At 39.1% G+C, this 19,284-nt stretch overlaps 2 protein-coding genes across 9 annotated transcripts in view; both read left to right on the top strand.

Annotated features, from left to right (window-relative positions):
• Positions 1–7,871, top strand: part of LOC308664053 (C-terminal-binding protein 2-like) — an 18,561-nt gene extending 10,690 nt beyond the window's left edge. Inside the window, exons 6-9 of the mRNA XM_081320998.1 lie at positions 1,335–1,465; positions 1,579–1,706; positions 3,221–3,341; positions 3,438–7,871. Coding sequence (XP_081177124.1) covers positions 1,335–1,465; positions 1,579–1,706; positions 3,221–3,341; positions 3,438–3,606 — 549 coding nt within the window. The 3' untranslated portion in view covers positions 3,607–7,871. The remainder of the gene's footprint in view (positions 1–1,334; positions 1,466–1,578; positions 1,707–3,220; positions 3,342–3,437) is intronic.
• A 1,095-nt stretch (positions 7,872–8,966) lies between these two features.
• KDM3B (lysine demethylase 3B) overlaps positions 8,967–19,284 on the top strand; it is a 49,773-nt gene continuing 39,455 nt past the window's right edge. For 4 of the 8 annotated variants that reach the window (XM_081321489.1, XM_081321491.1, XM_081321490.1 and 1 more), the window contains exons 1-3: positions 8,968–9,651; positions 16,813–16,980; positions 18,096–18,209. In XM_081321489.1, the coding sequence (XP_081177615.1) occupies positions 9,481–9,651; positions 16,813–16,980; positions 18,096–18,209 (453 nt within the window). In that variant the 5' untranslated portion in view covers positions 8,968–9,480. Of the gene's footprint in view, positions 9,652–16,812; positions 16,981–18,095; positions 18,210–19,284 lie in introns of all 8 variants that reach the window. The other 4 variants (XM_081321494.1, XM_081321495.1, XM_081321496.1 and 1 more) reach the window with 2 other exon arrangements.

Below are 19,284 nucleotides of genomic sequence, written 5' to 3' on the forward strand. Positions count from 1 at the left end.
TTTTATAAAGCTGTTGAGAGAGATCATTGAAAGAATTAGGATGAGCTAGTGCCCAGTTTTGTTTTCATTGTCATTTGAATTATAGAAACCATATAGGTGCGAAATAATTTTTTTTTGAAGAGGGCACAAATTTCAACTTAATTCTAATCTTTGGCAGATAATTTTCAGATCTAAGAGGCAGGTAGATAATCTGTTGTGAATGAGAGTGCAGTACTCTTAAAAGAGAAGGTGTGCACATGTGGGACTTTCTTGATTCAGCTTTATCACAGAGACACAAGTGGCCTCAATAATAGAGAATACCCTTTTCCAGTGTTGGCTAATGTGAAGTTGTCAGTCCTCTGACATAGATTGCTATAAGCCCATTTATTTTTGGGTATTCATGAAAATGATCCTGAAAGAATAGTTGGTCTGAACTGGAACAATCAGGACACTGATAAGTATAGCTGTTAGAGATCCTATGATACTGAACCCAAAATGGGCCTGTTAAATGGGCCTGATTGAAGATGCTGATTCTGAATTACAAAGCTTGAAATATTTTGAGAGCTGTTATGTGAAAAATGGTTCATTTTGTACATGTCCATCTTCATTTTTGGAACATCGGGAAAACTCATTTTGTGCAAATCTTTGTATTTTTGAGGCACAGGCAGTCCCCTAGTTAAGAACAACGGACTTAAGGACAACCCCTAGATACCAATGGGCTGTCTATTATTAAAAATGGCAGAGAGCATTCTCTTTCCTTGAGCTGACAAACTGTTGAGGTTGCGCAATGCTTTCAGGCTGCTGAAAGTGCATATTGTTAATACACAGCCTGTTTAGCAAAGTTTTTAGTGATTTTTTTTAAAAAATGGAACAATTTCAGCAGTTTCTCTGCCCAAGGAAGGACAACGCTGTCCATCATTTTTAGTAATAGACAGTCTTTTTGTAAATACGAGTTCTGACTTACATAAAAAATTGAGCTAAAGACAGTTAGGAACAGAACTCGTTCTGAACCCAGGGACTGCCTGTAGTATATATTTGTTTTTAAATAAATTTGTAAAAAGCTGAGTCCATTGGAACAAATGTGTTGGGATTTATGGAGGTTTTATTCATGCTTGTTGTCTTGACACTCATTATTCATATAAGCCACCTTTAGTTTGAAAAGAATAGGAGCAAGGTTTCGATAAGCCAGATTAATTTACAGTATATACTGCATCACCTGGGGCATTTGTATATTGGAAAGACACAAATGAATTCAATGAGCAAATACATTTGAATTTTACAATAATCATTTTCATAATGCTGTTGTAAGTGCAGTCATTTAATCTCAGTGGCCCTTTCTATATTTTCCTATCTAGATGCGTCAGGGCTGCTTTCTAGTGAATACAGCTCGTGGAGGTCTGATTGAAGAGAAGGCCCTAGCTCAAGCCCTAAAGGAAGGGAGGATCAGAGGGGCTGCTCTTGATGTGCATGAGTCGGAACCTTTCAGGTAACAATGACACTCTCAGGCCTTGTGTCAGTTTTCGATAGGATACATATTCTCTGCATCTTAGAGCCACCCGCGATCATAATCCAAAACATGCCTGTTTCTCTACATCACAGTTTTGCTAATGGGCCCGTAAAAGATGCTCCCAATGTGATTTGTACTCCTCACACAGCCTGGTACAGTGAACAGGCTTCTATTGAGTCGAGGGAGGATGCGGCGAAGGAGATCCGAAGAGCCATCACAGGTAATTGAAAAACCAGCTCTGTAGTGGCTGCTTCCCAAATGACTTCACTGGACGAGGTCTGTGTGATAGCAACCGGCTGTGCGCCATTTTGTGTGTGACCAAATAATAAGTACTTTTTTTAAAAAAAATTGACCTTCCTCTGATCAATTATGTTTTAAGTGCCACGGTATGTACGGACTCTGCTTTTTTTTGATCCCTGGTTTTGACTCTGGATATTTAATTTTTTCAGGTCACAAGGTTTTATTTTTCCATATCTGCTTATGTGCCTGTGTAGTCTTCCTTGTCTTCCTTTCAGTGACCATTCTAAATCACTGTTTCTTGTTGTCATTGGCGGTAAGCAAACAGTAACCTGAAGTAGCTGACTAGGAGATTGCTTTATTCCATATCGTTAATGGCAGAAGGAATAAAAGTGCAATCACCTTTGAGTCAAGCTTGATTCCTGGTGATTTTTTTAGACACACAGTTTTCTTACAAGAGATCCACAGTATCCTCTATCTAGGATATCTTTATTTCCAAGATTCACTTATAGCTCTGGATATTCCTTGGAAGTCTCCCATCTGAATCCCAATCAGGCTTGATGCTGCTTAGCCTCTAGGCCCAGAGAAGGTTAGCCAGGTGCTACCAGCAGAGAAGCAAAAGCTTTTTCCCAGTGGCATTTTCTTGTGCTGATCAGTTACAGCACCAAAGTCCTATGTAGTTCTCGAGCTTCAGATTGCTTTTTTTATAAGATTTTTTTTTAAAAAAAAACCCTCATGGGTAACAGTAGGAGCTGCATACCTGTAGGATTAAAGCAAGAGTGAGCAGGCCTGCACCACTTTCTAATCTCACACACTTCATTCATAGAGAGATGCACGTCCATTCTTTTCCTATATCTCCCTCCCTCCATCCCACCCCTTTGAAACATTTGTGGAGAGTTAAGAGTCAAGCCTAACTATAGGCAGAAAACAATTTGCAGAGTTCACAGTGCATCTGGAGAGAAAAATGAATTCTTGCCTTTTTAGCTGTAAGCCCCCATCTTGGGGACAATAATATCTTTTTAAAAAAAAATTAAAATCTTCTATTTGTTCTACCGGACATTAGAAGTGTAATTACTTGAAGGAGGGGAGAAAAGAAAATCATGAGCCAGAGGTATGTATCCAGTTTTGAACTTGCTGCTGCCTTTGTAGGAAATGATTTATTTATTTATTTATTGATGGGATTTATATCCCGCCCTATCTCCCGAAGGACTCAGGATCATTTGGACAGTTGTTTTAAATGTATTGATCTAATAAGACACATAGCAAGGGATCTTTTTATGGTTCTTATTTTTCAGAGAAAACTCAAATTATTCACGTGAGCATGATTTGCTGTGTATTTTTTTTCTTTGCTTTGTTGACCTGCAAATTAGCAAGGTAGTCAGAGGAACTTTTGATAAGTTTTGGATATATATATATACATATACACATACACACACACACACACACACGCATGGATATTGGCATAATCTTTCTCTTCATTTGTGGACTTTGACATAGGTCACATACCTGATGGTTTGAGGAACTGTGTTAACAAGGAATACTTGCTTTTAGCGGCTCAGTGGTCTGGCATCGATCCTGCAGCTGTACATTCAGAGCTTAATGGAGCTACAGCTTACAGGTGAGATACATACATCTGAATTTTTAGCAGTGAAATTGTAAAAGGAATGCTTATCAAAGTGACTTTCAATTACCATTCGTTTTCTTCTTACAACAGGTTTCCTCCAGGAGTAGTAGGAGTAGCCACCTCTGGGCTACCGGAGCCACCAGTTGAGGGAATTGTAGCTCACAGCATTCCCTCTGTGTCTCACTCTGCACCACACACTCCTTCTCCGGGAGAGTCAAGCAAATTGGAGCCAGACAGAGAAATCTCCACTGACCAGTAGCACCTCTCTTGTCTTATTCAGCCCTTAAAATAAAACAGGGGAAGTCTCCTGTTTTTAGGACATATTGTGACACCCCCTCCTCTCCTGGACTGCTTCCTCAATGGACAGGAGAATGCATTTCATTATTGGCAAATTCTAGCTTTTGCCTTTAAACAGGTATTTTTTATAATGAATTTAGTTTAAATCTCTTGGTGAATCTCTTTCTTTACCTGGGGCAATGAAGTAGTGATTTTTCATTGTTTTTGATAATGCTTAGTTTTAACATGCAAATTCATATGCCCCTGCTTCCAGTGTATGATGTAGAGGAAAACAGTACCCAACTGAACAGTACCTGGATGAACACATGAATTCCAGTGATTTCTATGACTGGTGTGGTTTTTAATGTGCTTTCTTAGGTTGAGTATCAGTTATGTCTCAGGTACAAGTAATAAAAACACTGTATTGGGATAGGGTGGGGGAAGCTGTGCATCTGGATCGCTTGATAGAAAGTAGAGTCCTTGCTCAGTTGTGAGCACTTAACTGCTTCAATCCTTCCTGCTTGCATTAGCCCGATGTGGTTGTCGAATGATTTGTTCCCAGGGCTCTGGATAAATAATTAAAAAACACAGAGTGGATGTGGAATGCTACCTGGAATTTGTACCTAAAACATTTACGGAAAATCAGTTGAATTGTTTTAATCGTTAAGATGCTTGGCAGGTTACGGGAAGGAAGATGGTTGATTGAGATTTTGAGCCCAGCTCAGGGAATGAGGACTCAGCTCCACATAGGAAAGTAGGAGGAATTTCAGAGCTCAAGACTTCGTGTTGCAGGATGTCTGCATACAAATAGTGCAAACCTTGCAGCAACAAAAAAGGTAAAATCCTAGAACTTAATTTAGGATTGAAGTTTCTTTGACCTGTCTCTTTATAGCTTCAGAGGCCAAGCTAGGATTTTTCCCTTTGACTTTGTCTAGCGTGAAATGTATTAGGGATGTGTGTGTCCAGTCTTCGTGGGTTTTTTTACTCCTACTCTTCTCTGAATTTCTTGTCTTGCAACAAACCAACCAACAGATCTTATTCTCAAGCCTGCAACTAGCTATGCAGATTCTTCCCGAAAGATGCAGTTGTTCTATTATATGATAGTTTTCTAACTTGAGTGTGTTTTAAATGAGGCATTTAAACCCTATATAGAGGCAGTACTAGGGTATAATTTGTTGGGGGTGGGAGGGGGGCAAATTGCTTTTTCCTTAGCATATTGTCTACACAGCATATATTTCATCATGAAACAAAATATTTATTAATGTTCATATGTATTATTTTTACGTTGTTTGGAATTTTGAGCATGAAACATTGTTTTTTTTTAACCAATATGCTTAAGTATACAGCTAAGATATGGGAAGTGGAAAATGGCAATTCTTTCCTAGGAGTTGTCTTGATTGGCTTTGTGGTGGGTTTTTTAAAACAGAACTATCAGTCAGGCAAACTGGAAAAAAGATAAGTGGATACCCACCTACTTCAATCTCTGCTTACAGCTAAAACTTAATAATTGGTTAGCACATTCCCAAACTTCAGATTGTTTTTCAGACTTAAATGTCAGTGGCTAACTGGCAGGTGCATATCCCGTTTAATATGAGGTGATGAGCACCGGCCCCTAGAGTTGGAAACGACTAGCACGCATGTGCGGGGGAACCTTTACCTTTACCTTACTAATGGAGAAAAACAAATTAATTTTTATATTGATCATATTCTGATTTTTTTTGCTTGAGATGGTATATTCCTTGATATGTGTTATGTTAGAATGTAAGTTGGAAGTTTGATATAGTGTAAGCTCTGATAATTGGGAGGCATAGTTGCTTTATAATGGCATGGATGATTATGTGTTTAAAATTCAGATACCTCTTGGGATGCTCAGGTTTTTTTAGCAGTATCTGGGGTGGGGTAAATTAACAGGTTAGTACTACATATGTGACAGTTAAGTATAGTGGGCCTTTCAGTGACTCTTCAGTGAATTTTCAGAGAATTTTTACTTAGGGCAAAAGCAACAAATACAGCTTTTTATTGAATGTTCGTACTAAATCTCTAACCAATTAAAACTGGAATTGAGGTGTAAGCATAATTTAATGCTAGCCCTTAAGGTTGAAGAATCAGGAGTGGTGATGAGATGGCTCACTCCTTTGCCCATCTCTTCATAAATGTTCTATGCTTTTCTTTCCCATTCTAAAAAACTAGAAGCATGAAAACATCAATTCTGCATATAAACCAGGATTAATTTTGTTTGGACAACACTGAACCAGCTAAAGATGGCAAAAGGCAAAAGATGCAGTATGTGATGCTGCAGCTTTGCAGATATTTTTGTAACCTCCCTTGAAAAGCTGTGTTCTCAAGCTTAATAACAGCCTAGTTCAGTTTTAATGGTGTGTACAATGTTCACATTCCATGCATTGAAGTGGAAAAATTAATTTATGAAGCATTAAAGTTACATAGTTTTTTCCAGTAGGCATATTTGAGATGTTTTGTTGTGACTGAGAAGGCATAAAAATGGAGGATGAGGGAAATGAAAATTAGAATGTAGGAAATAGTAGCCATGGAAAAAGAGAACTGTGAAATATAATTGAAGCCCTAGAATGCTATTTTTTTAGTTCAACTTCACTAGTTGTTAATACATGAAGTTATTGGCTACAACCGTAAAAGGATAAATACTGTATGCTTTAAAAATGAAAGCTGGCATTCTCAGGATATTAAATTCTAATACTAAAGATTCTATACTTGTATGATGTCAAATACATACTGCCCTGGAGTTGAGGAAATAAGTCGTTGTATATTCTTAGTCTGATAGTGATGTCTATTTTACTGGCCTCTTTACTACTCATAGTTTATAAAGCTATATCATTGTAGCTTTATAGCTGCTGTTTTAAATTCTAATAACCTATAGGTTCAATGTTACAGCCACAAATGTCCATTGTTTGCTACAATTATGCCAAAAGAAAGGAATTTGCATTATGATATGGTGACACAAGACCCATGCTTTTATACTTCCATCACTTTTATACTTTACATCACAATGCACATTTTGTCACTTGCCTCCCTTTGTCCACCCATGGTTGCCTATGGTTCCAACTTTAGAAATTTTGGAAGTAATAGCCCCAGAATCATACTGTGTTTCTAATACAGTTTATCAGCAACTGCTTTGTTGCTGACTATTCCTGTCTTTTGTTTTCAAAGTTTCTGATCAAGGTTCCAAGCTGTGGGATTGTTCAGGCTCCTATCTTGCCTGTTCTAGGGAATAGTGTAAGATACATTCACTTCATGGTGGCAGCCTACATTAGTAAGGAAAATATTTTTTACACATGGATACCTCTAATGATTTATAAGATAAAACCTCCAAAAAGAGAAAAACTGAGAAGATCTCAGCTGGTTTACAGCGGGATGTTTGTTTTGATTAGAAAATATGCTATTTGGCATATTAGAAAAATATTAACAGTAGAAGAGTTGCAACAGTCTCCTATTGCTGGTGGAAAATGATTTAAATCTTAAATCCTCAAAAATAACCAGTATTACCCAAACCTATATTTGGGAATTTAGAAATTTTGAGCCTACCAGAGTAGCATTAAATATAAATTCATATCAGGTTTTAGACTTTAGCTAATCAAACCTCTGTTCTAGAAGACAGGACAGGCTAGGTCTGATTATAAAGTGCTCCAGTTGCACATTGTGATGTTTTTGTTTTTTAGAACATTTGCCACAAAAATGGGTAAAAGTGGACATAAATGCTAAAAGAATTTTCCTCCTGATACCAAACATTATTCAGTGACTCCTTAATGTGTTTAGACATGCAGCTCCCAGCTCCAAATTTTATGCATATTAAGGAAGTAAGAAATTAGAATGAAAATTCATTTTAAATCTTCCTTCCAAATTAATGTGGAGCTTAATCCCAAAGAATGTCTTTTCATAATGTTATTCAGGCAGGAGTGCTCTGGGTCATGCCAAGGTTAATCTGCAAGAGGAGTTCACTCTGTCCTATGGAATATTCTGCTTGTCAGATTTGCTGTTGCTGACCAGCTTCTTTTTATAGAGGACTCAAGAGTTTCAGAAATATATTTTTGTAGACAATAACTAAACTGTGAAACTTAATAAGGCATGTAAAAGCATTTCCGATGTTTTCCTGTACAGATTTTTCTCCCTTCAATTCCCTCTTGGCTTTTGTTAGAAGTTTGACAGTTTCTTGAATATATTTTAATAAATATTTCGTTTATGGTTATGTGGGTCTTCTCATTTGAGTGTGTGGCTGCCTTGACTAATACTAATGGAATGTAGTATTTTTAAGTATTCTCTTTATTTTCTAATTGTGCAGGTGTACACTTTCTTTTCCTTAAAATGAAAAAGCTAGTAAACCTAAATAAAGATGGGTGAGGATGTAAAATAAATTTGCTATGATTAAAGTGCTGTTGATGAAAGTTCCAGAATAATTAATGGTAAGCTGTAGATGACTGTGCAAACATTACGTACACAAACTTCTCTCTTTAAATACGGCATCTTCAACAATTTGTTACAGAAAACTGAGCTTTCTGTTCAAAAATCAAAGTTCACTTTGAAGGGAATGGTAAATACTTATAGCTGTAATAATGTAAACAAAAGAAGTAACAGTTTTTCACAAAGAAAATATTTTACTACCCCAAAAGATTATTTATACAATCTGGAAAAAGATTCTTTTACACAATTTTAAGAACATAGAAATAAAGTTTTGAACAGCTACAGTAGGAGTCTTCAAACTTGGCCCTTTTATGACTTGTGGACTTCAGCTCCCAGACTTCCTCAGCCAGGCACACTGGCTGAGGAATTCTAGGAGTTGAAGTCCACAAGTCATAAAAGGGCCAAATTTGAAGACCCCTGAGCTGCCGCCATAATTTCAATCTTTGGCTTGGTCAAAACGTAAAACAGTGTGGTAGTTTCCTGCTTTAAAAATGTGGAGGCTACAGTAGTCTTCCTGTCCCTCATTTCCCACAGTAATTATCCAAGCTAGTTTGGTGTAATGGTTAAGACATGAAGCTAGAAACTAAGGGACTGCAAGTTCTGGCCCTGCCTTGTGGATGAAGGAGGTGGGGTGACCTTGAGTCAGTTGTCTCAGCCCTAGGAAGGAGGCAAGGGCAAAAATCATTCTGAAATCCTGCCAAGAATACTGCAGGTACTAGTGCAGATGGTTGCCAGGAATCAACTGACTCAGACACGCAACACAAAATCAACTTTTTTAACATTTTCACATGATTTTGCCATAACATGCAGTTGAGTAACCTATTCACTGTATCAGCGTTCAAGAAAAGATTATCGATGGATGTTTGCTATGATTATCTATTGCCAAAGTGCCAAAGTAATATTTTCTTCAATGCTAGTTCCTTGAAAACAAAATCGATATAGAACGGTTGTATTGCTGCTCTTTAATTGACATGTGGCCTGTTATTGTAAAAAAAACAAACAAACACTGCTGGACAAGTTAAGCGTCTGTTCTGGGCCGGGCCAGGAAGGCGCGTCTTGTGTGTGTATGTGTGTGTGTGTGTGTATTTTTACTTCTGCACAACGCACTATCCCCTCAGCCCTCCTGCGGGGAACGGCGGAACAAATGAAACGGACCAAGAGCGAAAAGGTCAGCAGTGCATGCCGGGAGCAAAATAAAAGTAAATAAATAAGAGTTTGCGCGTTGCATTCTGGGAGCCCCGGACCCGGGGAGGGTTCGGCAAGCGCGGGGCACGCCGGGATTAAGAGAAGCCTGCCGCGGGGCACGCCGGGAACAGGGCGGGCGGCGTTCGGGGGGCCCAGAGGAGAGCCGTCGCTGACTCGCTCGGTGTCCCTGGAGGCCGTTGAGCTCGAGAACCGCGGCGGAGGCGGCTTCTGCCCAGCAGGGATGGCAGACGCCACGGCCTCCCCGGTGGGGAAGCGACTCCTGCTGTTGCTGGTAGCGGGTCCGGGCGAGGGAGAAGCGGCGAGTCCCGAGCCTGGGCCTGCTCTGCCTTCCCGGGCCTGGAGGAGTGGGACCGTGCGGGCTATGAGTGGGGCCGTCCCTCAGGATCTAGCGGTAAGAGCCCTCGGGCGAAGGGGTGGGGGTGGGTGGGGGAACGTCCGGCTGCGTTCCCTTCGCGCGCTCCGGGTTCCTCTGGGTCCGGGGAGGGAGGGAGGGAGGGATGGTGGGGCTGCCTCTTTTGGGAACCTGGAGGGGAAACCCCCCCCCCCCTCTCTCTCTCTCTCTCGCGCGCGCGCTCTCTCTCTGTTTTTCGCCTTTGCGCGAAATCACCCGGAATCCCCTTCCCGATGTAGAAGCGATGGGTTCTGGTCGTAAGGCCGCTCGCTCTTCGGCCACCGATCTGGCATTTCAGGTGCTGCGTTTATGGCAGCTCTTGTTTCTCCGTTGGCGAAATATCGCATCGGGATCCAAATCCTGAACTGAAAAAATCGTGGGGATCCGTTGATCAAGCGAGCGTCGCATCGTGGCTTAAACTAGGATATTTGCGATAGTTTGGCTGGTAGGTTTGCAAAGTCCTTTCATCCACGGTCCCGTTTAGCTCAGGGGTCTTCAAACTTGGCCCTTTTATGACTTGTGGACTTCAGCTCCCAGAATTCCTCAGCCAGCAAAGCTGGCTGAGGAATTCTGGGAGCTGAAGTCCACAAGTCATAAAAGGGCCAAGTTTGAAGACCCCTGGTTTAGCTGCAGTGTGTTTGGAGTGTGATTTTTTTTTTAAAAAAAAAATAGCACTTTTCTCATTTAGTTGGATTTTTTAGAGTTGGCTCATTTTTAAGTTTTTTTTTGTCACTTAACTAGAATTTGCCTTAAGCGCAGAAGTCTCCAGAATGATGGGAAATTGCATCTGGAATAATCTAGAGAGGATAATCAAAATATTTTGATGGAATTCTACACCTGTGATCCTCACATGTGAGACTATGAGACAGATAGGACTTGGTGCATCTGTTTTCCTGGTTACATACATAAATTGGCTTTAATTGTTAAATGCAGGATGCAGTTTGGATTTCAGCCTCAAATGACATATTTAATCTCTGGAGTCCTTGGTGCTCTCTGAGTTTGGTTATTTGCTTGCAGACATTTTGTTACCCAACTACATAACATCCATTCTAGTAAGTGCCCTGCCAATGTTGATGGGGGTGTGGTTTTGATTACGGTATTGTTTTCTTTTTGTTCCATGTTAATCCCCCTTATCTGGATATTGGCTGCTGAAGAGGATGTGTTCTGCTCTGTTTCTTTTTTTTTAATTGTCTCTTTTGAATGGTGTGCAAATGTGGTTTATCTCTATGTGCCTATTCAAGAAGGAAACAAGAAGATCAGAATGTCTCCTCTCCAGCAATCAATACCCAAGGAAGGTGGGATTCATACCTGGCAAACAATCAAGCAGAAAACAAAATAATAAATGAGTTGCTAAAAAGAAAATCATACCCCCATCAACACTGGCAGGGGAAGTTGCTGTATATAATCAGGGAACAAACTCTGAAGTGCTGATGATGTTATCTAGCTGGGTAATGAAAGATCTGCAAGCAAAAAATAACCATGCTCATAGAGCACCAAGAACGCCACAGCTGAACCTTGAGTTGTATTTATTCTCTTTTGTATTTAATCTCACATAAGTTAATACAAGTAGAAGAGTATGAACCTACATTCCAGTTTACATATTTTACATTATCAAAATGTTTCCATAAGGCAGTCTCAGCCATTTATTACAGTAACCCAGCTCTCTGTTCTGTTTTTTACCCATTGGGTTAATCGAAGGAAAGATGGAGTGGAGTTGTTTGTGAGTCAGCATGCTGTTTTCTTAGTATAGTGTGTAAAACAGTCAATCTAAAGCAAAATTTATGGATTTTTGGAGCAAAGTTATATGAACCCAGAAGCTTTGTTTTGTTTTGTCATCTGCCTGATACGTATAGTCAAGGCTATGGTCTTCCCAGTTGCAATGTATGGCAGTGAAAGCTGGACCATAAGAAAGGCTGAGCGCCAAAGAATTGAGGCCTTTGAACTATGGTGCTGGAGAAGACTCCTGCGAGTCCCTTGGACTGCAAGGCGATCAAACCGGTCAGTCCTAGAGGAGATCAACCCTGACTGCTCTTTAGAAGGCCAGATCCTGAAGCTAAAACTCAAATACTTTGGCCACCTAATGAGAAGGAAGGACTCACTGGAGAAGAGCCTAATGCTGGGAAAGATTGAGGGCAAGAGAAGAATGGGACGACAGAGAATGAGGTGGCTGGATGGAGTCACTGAAGCAGTAGGCGTGAGCCTAAATGGACTCCAGAAGATGGTAGAGGACAGGAAGGCCTGGAGGAACGTTGTCCATAGGGTCGCGATGGGTCGGACACGAGTTATACCCCCTTCATAATTTAACTTGCTTCCAAAAATTTTCAACAGAATTGGGTACACCACAATATGTCCTTGTTTGACCTTAGCAGTTTCCTCCTTGCCTATTTTTTAAGAGATTTAGGTACATTAAAAAGAAATGAAAGCTTCAGTAGACCTACCACACTTCTTTTACCTTTCAAGAAAGAACTGTGATTGAGTTGTTGAAAATTAGAACTTGTTTCAAAACAAGTTTACCGATTTATAAAAATAGGTAAATAAAAGAAAAATAAGAAAATCACAGAATTTTGGGGAACTTTAGAGGTTTTTGTGATACTGAGGCATTAGGTTGGAGTTTTAAAAAATAATTCTTTGTGATGATAGTTTTTAATTCTATGTAGCAATTCTTCCCTGCACTTCTGTATTTTATATTTAGTATTACTAATACTTGCTGCAGTTATTGGTATTAATTACAGAATTGGTAGTTGGCAGTTTGTACATTGTATCAACCATAGTTTGTTTTAACAGTGTTAGCCTGTATATTGGATAATTTAACTGGATTTGCTCATAACTCTAAGCCATAAGCAAAATATATTTTAGCGGAGCCTAGCATATGATCACAGATGCTTCTCAATAATTAGGGAATTATTCTTTGTTGACATTTTTCATAATGGATAATGAAAAGGTAGATGGAGAAATGCTATTTGATTTGTCTTTCTACTATGGACATGTAATCTGGGAATTTTTAAAAAATTAATTGACTTAATTATCTCAATCAGATCATATTTTTAAAATGGATATTGAAGATTTGTAGAAAATGTTTACAATGTAAATGACAGAGGACTAGAATTACAGTGTATAAATGACAAAATATTCTGAAGTATGCTGTAGAAATTGAATTGCAAATAAGTGCACAAGGAATATTTTGGGAGGCTAAAAATGTTTTACTGGCTTGTATGAAGATTGAGCAAGTCTGAAATGGACAAATCATAAGAGGATTGTGGACATATCTCTGATTATTATCTATGATCCAAAAACGGTTCAGATTTGGAAAGTTAGTTTTTCTCTTTACTTTTCTTTTTTATGGTTTAGCTTCATAATGTTAGATTCTCATGAGAGACACAGCAACTTGAACATTTTCTCAATATGTAATGATTATAGAAAATAAAACACATTCAGAAAGCAGCAAACTTCCAGAATACTAGTATGTAGAATGTTTAAAATGTGTTAAGTCTAAACTATGAATTAAATGGCATTAAAAATCCAATTGAGTAATTATTGAAGGGCAAAGCAATAAATGGGACTTTTTAATTTAGACAAATTATTGCTGTAAATGACTGGAATGGTTATAAAAATAATAAGCATTTAATGTAAAAGTTTCTATGACACCTTGTGTTAGGAAAGTTCAAATGACAAGAATTCAGAGATGTTGAGGCAGAGGATTTGAACAAAGTTCTCTTTTTTGTTCTTTGGTTGAAATATCTATCAATTAAAGACAATGTTAAATTAGAAAGCAGTCAATATGTCTCAATACAGTGGCTCTTTGAGTGTTTAAGGTTGTCGAGCCCTGGTCTAGAGAATGGTTTTCTGCAAGTGTCCTGAAGTAGAGAAACAGTAGAAATAATAATAAGTTGGAAGGTACCTTGGAGGTCATCTAGTCCAACCCCCTGCTCGGGCAGGAAACCCTATACCATTTCAGACAAGTGGCTGTCCAGTCTCTTCTTAAAAACTTCCAGTGTTGGAGCATTCAGTAGAATCAGTATTTCTTTTTCAGTTTATCTGTAATTGTGCTTTGCTTTTAGGAGTAACTTGATACATAATTTGCTTAAGCCTGTCTCTAATATTCATCTTTAAAATCCGAATTTCTTTTTCTTAACTGTTTTAAGAAATTGCATGAGAGAGAACCTTCATGGAGATATTTAAAAATACAATAGAAATTTTCTTGTTAAATGTGGCATTTGAATATGTTACCGAATTACTGCTCTTGTGTTTTCATTTTCAGAAATGTTAGAACACCAAACCCTTAAGTGCAGACACAATAATAAAGAGTTACAATAATCAAACTAAAAACTAAACTTTCAGTCTTTTCTTATGGGAGATATAAGAAAAATTATTGTGGATGGGAATGAAACTTCATGGACATTTTGGGTCATAAATTTACATTTCAGGGATGAATATAATTCACTCTTGATACAATTTTCAAATAGGCAATATAATGCAAAGAATATTGGAAGTATTTATCTACAGAATTAAGTTCTGTAATTCAAGAATAAATCTCAGTTTAGCTCATAAATCTTTGTGATATTTAAGAATAGAGACACATTTGTAATGAAAACACATAAACAGATAATTCAAAGTTGAAAATTAAGTTAAGACCAGTCTTAAACGTTAGATGTAAGGTGCAATTGGTACAGGTAGTTCATGCCAGTCTGAGGTCTGTGGTGTTTTTCTGTTATTCATAAGCATCTTAAATTTGATATGTCCAAGATTAGATTTCTCGTGTCTCAAGACCTCTGTTAACAGAGTTAATCTTAGGTGGAAGCAAAAGCAGTAACTTTTTACATTTTTCTCCAATGTATTCAGTCTGTCGTCATGAACACGAACTAGCAGTCAAAAGAACTGATGAAAACTCCTTTAATTTCACAATGCCTGGGAAGACTTAACCATAGATAATGCACAACGTTATACATAGAATCTACGATTCTTGGTATAAGGTACATTAACCATGGTTAAGTATATCCATGCATTATGAAATTAAGGAGTGTTCAATCATGTCTTCTGCCTGATGATTGGTGTTCATGGATACACTCTGCTAATCTGCCTGTTGTCCTGCTTATTGGCAGCTGCAATCCTTACACCAGGGGTGTCAAACTGCTGGCCCACAGGCCGGATGCATCATAGCAAAACTGCGCCCACCCCATTGCCGGCAATGGCAAAGAAGTCACAATACGTGGCGACCCGTCCCGTGACGTTGCAAGTTTGACACCCCTGCCTTACACTGTATGTTGTAGTAGTTGACTCCTGTCAGGTTGAAACACTTCTCTCTGACCAGCACTTTAAAGATATGACTGACTTCTCAAGAAAAACATTAATCTGTGTCCTGTTCTGCTCTCTCCCCAAGATGACTGTAATTGCCTTCCTGGTTAACTGTTGACTAACTTTGAATCCCTGCATATTTAAATTCCTACCCTGGCTTCTTGCCTATTCCTTGATCAAGACCAAACTCTTTGTTTTATCTTTTCATTATCTTAAAATTCAGACGACAAACATACTTTATCGCCTTTCCCTTTAATGTATCATATTAAATCAGAGGGCCCAGGATTTGGCATAATGTATCTCCTTGATCTCTATTGTGGAATGTCTGGAAACAATACTGTAAATACTTTAGTTACTTGAAAGAACTCTGTTTACTTTGTCTTTTCACGAGAGACAACGGTTATTAAAATGCTTTCCCTTTTCTTTGACTCCTTTGATGAGTATAAAGGTTAGGGGAGGGACAGGTGGGATCTTCTCTTGCAGGAAGTTTTGAAGATAGGAGAGCCTTTATGCTATTCCTGGAACTTTTTCTTGGAAAGGGGTTTGTAGGTTATAGAATTAGAACACAGTCCTTTTAAGTCATTGAGTCTTAAACTTCAGGAATCTAAATTCCTACTTGTAGCTCTCTGCTGATTGCAAGAAAAATTGGCAAAGAACAGAAGCAATTTCACCAACTTTTTATGCCTTCTCCAGAGCTTCCTATTACGGTAGGTCAGGGCTTTTCAACCTTTTCACCCATTGTACCACTTTTAGGATATGGCAACATCCGAGTACCACCAGTTGACTAGCAAGTTGTCAAAAATTTGATGACAAAAAAAGAAAAAAGTGATGAAGTACAGGTAGTCCTAAACTTACAACAGTTCGCTTACTGACTGTTCGAAGTTACAAGGACACTGAAAAAAGTGCCCCTCAAGCCACAGCCGAGCAAGACACCTGTCTGCCTCCACAATGGCGCTCTTCCTCCTGTCCGAGGTTTTCATTGTTGTGAGCATTTCTGTTGAGGATTGACAGCGGGGGTGGGGTGGGTGTTTGGTTTTTATTCCCTCCGTCTGCTGGGTGGTTGCAGCAGGTTTTGGTCACTTCACATGACCCTGGGACACTGACCATCATAAATATGAATCAGTTGACAAGCATCTGAATGTAAACACAAGACCCTGGAGATGCTGCAACATTCCAGCTGATCGGCGCTTCTTCTGGGCTCAGCAGAAGCCTGGGATCAGCACGAGCTCCAGCTGGAGCCTGTTGCTGATCCTGGCACTTCCACTGAACCCTGACAGCCCTGCAGCTCCAGCCATCTCTCGCTCAGGCTTGTGCGGTGCTGCCACCGGTTCAGCTCATTCCCTCCCCCGCTACCACTTCTCTAGGATGGGCGCGTACCACCTGCCAGGTGCCAATGTACCACAGGTGGTACCCGTACCACTGGCTGAAAAGCCCTGCAAGTAGGTAACATAGTATTTTAGAATCTGGGTGAGAAGCAAACATAGGTTGGAAGAGAAATATTTTTTCCCCACAATGAGATTTCTTTGGCAAATGCCTGCTGTTTTTTCTACTATCCACAGCTACATTAGGATAGCCTGCCTCTTTACACCTTTGAAAAAGACTGAATCTTGTCACTTTTGTAGCAGTTCGGGGGGGGAGGAACCCCCAGAGATTGCTTGTTTCTCATACCAATGTGTGGTGCCCTCTCTCAATGTGCTTGCACTTCTCAAGGAATGGGGTTTGTACTGCTAAATACATAGACTCTTAGTTGAAAAGGTAAGCTGATATTACTAGACATTCTCTTAGAAATACATATAATGTATGACAGCTTGGCATAGAATAACTGTTTGCATTTATATCTGAATGAGCACATTCTGGACTCTTTTGCAGATATTTGTGGAATTTGATCGGTGCAGTTGGAAGCAACATGCTTGGGTAAAAGTTCATGCAGAAGAGGTTATAGTTTTGATGCTGGAGAGTTCCCTTGTTTGGGTTCCTAGAAATGAACCAGTTTTGCTCCAAGGAACCAGAGTGTCAGTTGAACATTGGCCTGCATTGGTGAGCACTTTCACTATTTGTTATACTTAATTTGAAGCAATTTATGTAATGTCAGATTTTACTGTATAATTAGGACACCTAAAAACTACTTGTCTTTTAGGTTAATTTTTGGCTAAAAATATGGCTTTAGGCTGTAGTTGACGAAGAAAACAAAGTGGGGGGAAAAAACCTACAATGGAAAATTTTTACCCTACAGGTAATCCGTGGCTTGCAAGCATTCATTCAGTGATTGTTCAAAATTAAAATGATGCTGAAAAAAATGACTTATGATCTGAGCATGAAATTAGAGCCATTGCAGTGCCCCCATGGTCACGTGATCAAAATTTGAGTACTTGGCAGTCCTCTGTACTTACAACTGCAGGGACCCTTTGACCCCTCCATCTGCCTATCTCTCCCTCCAATCTCTGTCCTTTTCTCCACTCTTCATCCTGCCTTGGGGTGGCAAGCAGTCCCAGAACTGTGTGGCTTTGAATGGCAAGCAGCTGCAGAGCCCTGCGGTTCTGGGGCTGCTTGCTGTCCTGCTTCCTGCTCCACAGGTCAGGGTGCAGGGAGGCCAAAATGACAGAGATGGGGATGGGTGTGGAGATAGGTGTGGCGGTGAGTTGGCGGCTGACCCTCACTACTTCTAGGCTGGGAAAGACCTAACTCAGAATCGTTTGGATTGGCATGGATTGGTATGGATGCTCACTGAATGACCTGCAATTCTCGCTTAATGACTACAACGAAGAGTACCAAGATTCCCATCATAACTCAGTCTGCTCCGTGATGTCTCACTTTACAAGGGCACCAACTTAACGATGGAAATTCCTTCCCAATTTTGGTCATAAGTTAGGACTATCTGTATTATGGAATTATTTTAAAAATATTGATACCATTCTACACTGACCCAATGTAAAAAAATAAGCATATTGGGGTTTTTTGGATGAAAACATGGCCACCTTCATTTGTATAGAAAATTGGATAATTCCTTTTAGCAGATGAAAATATTTGTTATCAGTGTTTCTCAAACAAAATTTTGATTATTCTGATTATGTTAAAAATAATTTGCCTATGTCTGTATGTCTGTGCGGTTCTCGTAATGTATATTTCTACTTTTGTTCTGTTTTTATTCTCAGACGTTCACTCCTTTGGTAGATAAGCTGGGTTTAGGCTCTGTGGTTCCAGTAGAGTCTCTTGTGGACCGAGACTTGAGATTCCTTTCTGATGCAAATGGATTACATCTTTTTCAGGTAAGTTAGTCCAGAATTTTACACCTTTTATTTGTCATGATTTCAATGTGAAGGTAATATGAGCTTGATTTTTAATTGTGCTTTGTCTTCAATTTTCTTCCACCACAGTATCTTGTTTGGGAATAAAGAAAGGGAACGTAATAAGTAAGCAAAGTAATGCTAGGATCTATCATGCTGCATGATAAGCAACCTTTGTAGTGAAATGAAGATCTGTGAAGGAAAAATTATTTAAAACCCTTTTTTAGATGTCTCCAAAAGTAACTGCAGAATTTTACCATTGAGTCTTTTTTTTAAATACAAAGCACATCAGTGCTATTGGTTAAGAAATAGTGCAAATTTTAGAGGTGTTCAGAGATGGCCTTAATGGAAATGTGGCAATTGTTAATAAAATACCAGCATAGCCCATGAAAACTTGAGAAAGTTCTCTAGATCTCCCTCCCTTGATTCCTTAGCATAGGAGGAAGGGAAGGAGAAAAGCGGTCAAGATTCTGTTGTTATAGTCTATATCAGTAGAGTTCAAGTAATTCTTACGTTAATTATTCCCTAACAGTCTACTGTGAAAAGCTCTGCGTTTTATTCTGTGATGCTTCTTAGTATACATGTTAAATAATTGATATTTGAAGCTGCTTTAACATCTGTTTGTGCTGGAAAAAGCTTATGCAATGTTGCATTTGGACATTCTTTAGTTTAAAAACTTAAAATGTAAATACATTATGGCACCTCAGTCAGAATACTTTGAAGAAGTGCAACAGTTAAAGTGACTCTTAAGAATGTGTCAGATGATGCAGAGTATGGCTAATCCCACAGTTTGGGGTTTGAAGATATTTAGTGAGTTGGAATGCTAGACAACTTCCCAGCTAATATGTCTATGGAGATTCTCAGTCATCCAGGTCATACTTGTCCCAGAGGTGTTTTTTCAAGAGGCAACTGGACTTTCTTGTTTTTCTTTGAAGACGTTTTGCTTCTCATCCAAGAACCATCTTTAAAGAAAAACAAGAAAATCCAGTTGCCTCTTGAAAAAACACTTTTGGGATTCCCAGCTAATACTTGGCAGTGTTCTTAGAACATGATACAT

The sequence above is a fragment of the Vipera berus genome, assembly GCF_964194415.1.
Source record: "Vipera berus genome assembly, chromosome: 2".
NCBI classification, from domain to species: Eukaryota; Metazoa; Chordata; class Lepidosauria; order Squamata; family Viperidae; genus Vipera; species Vipera berus.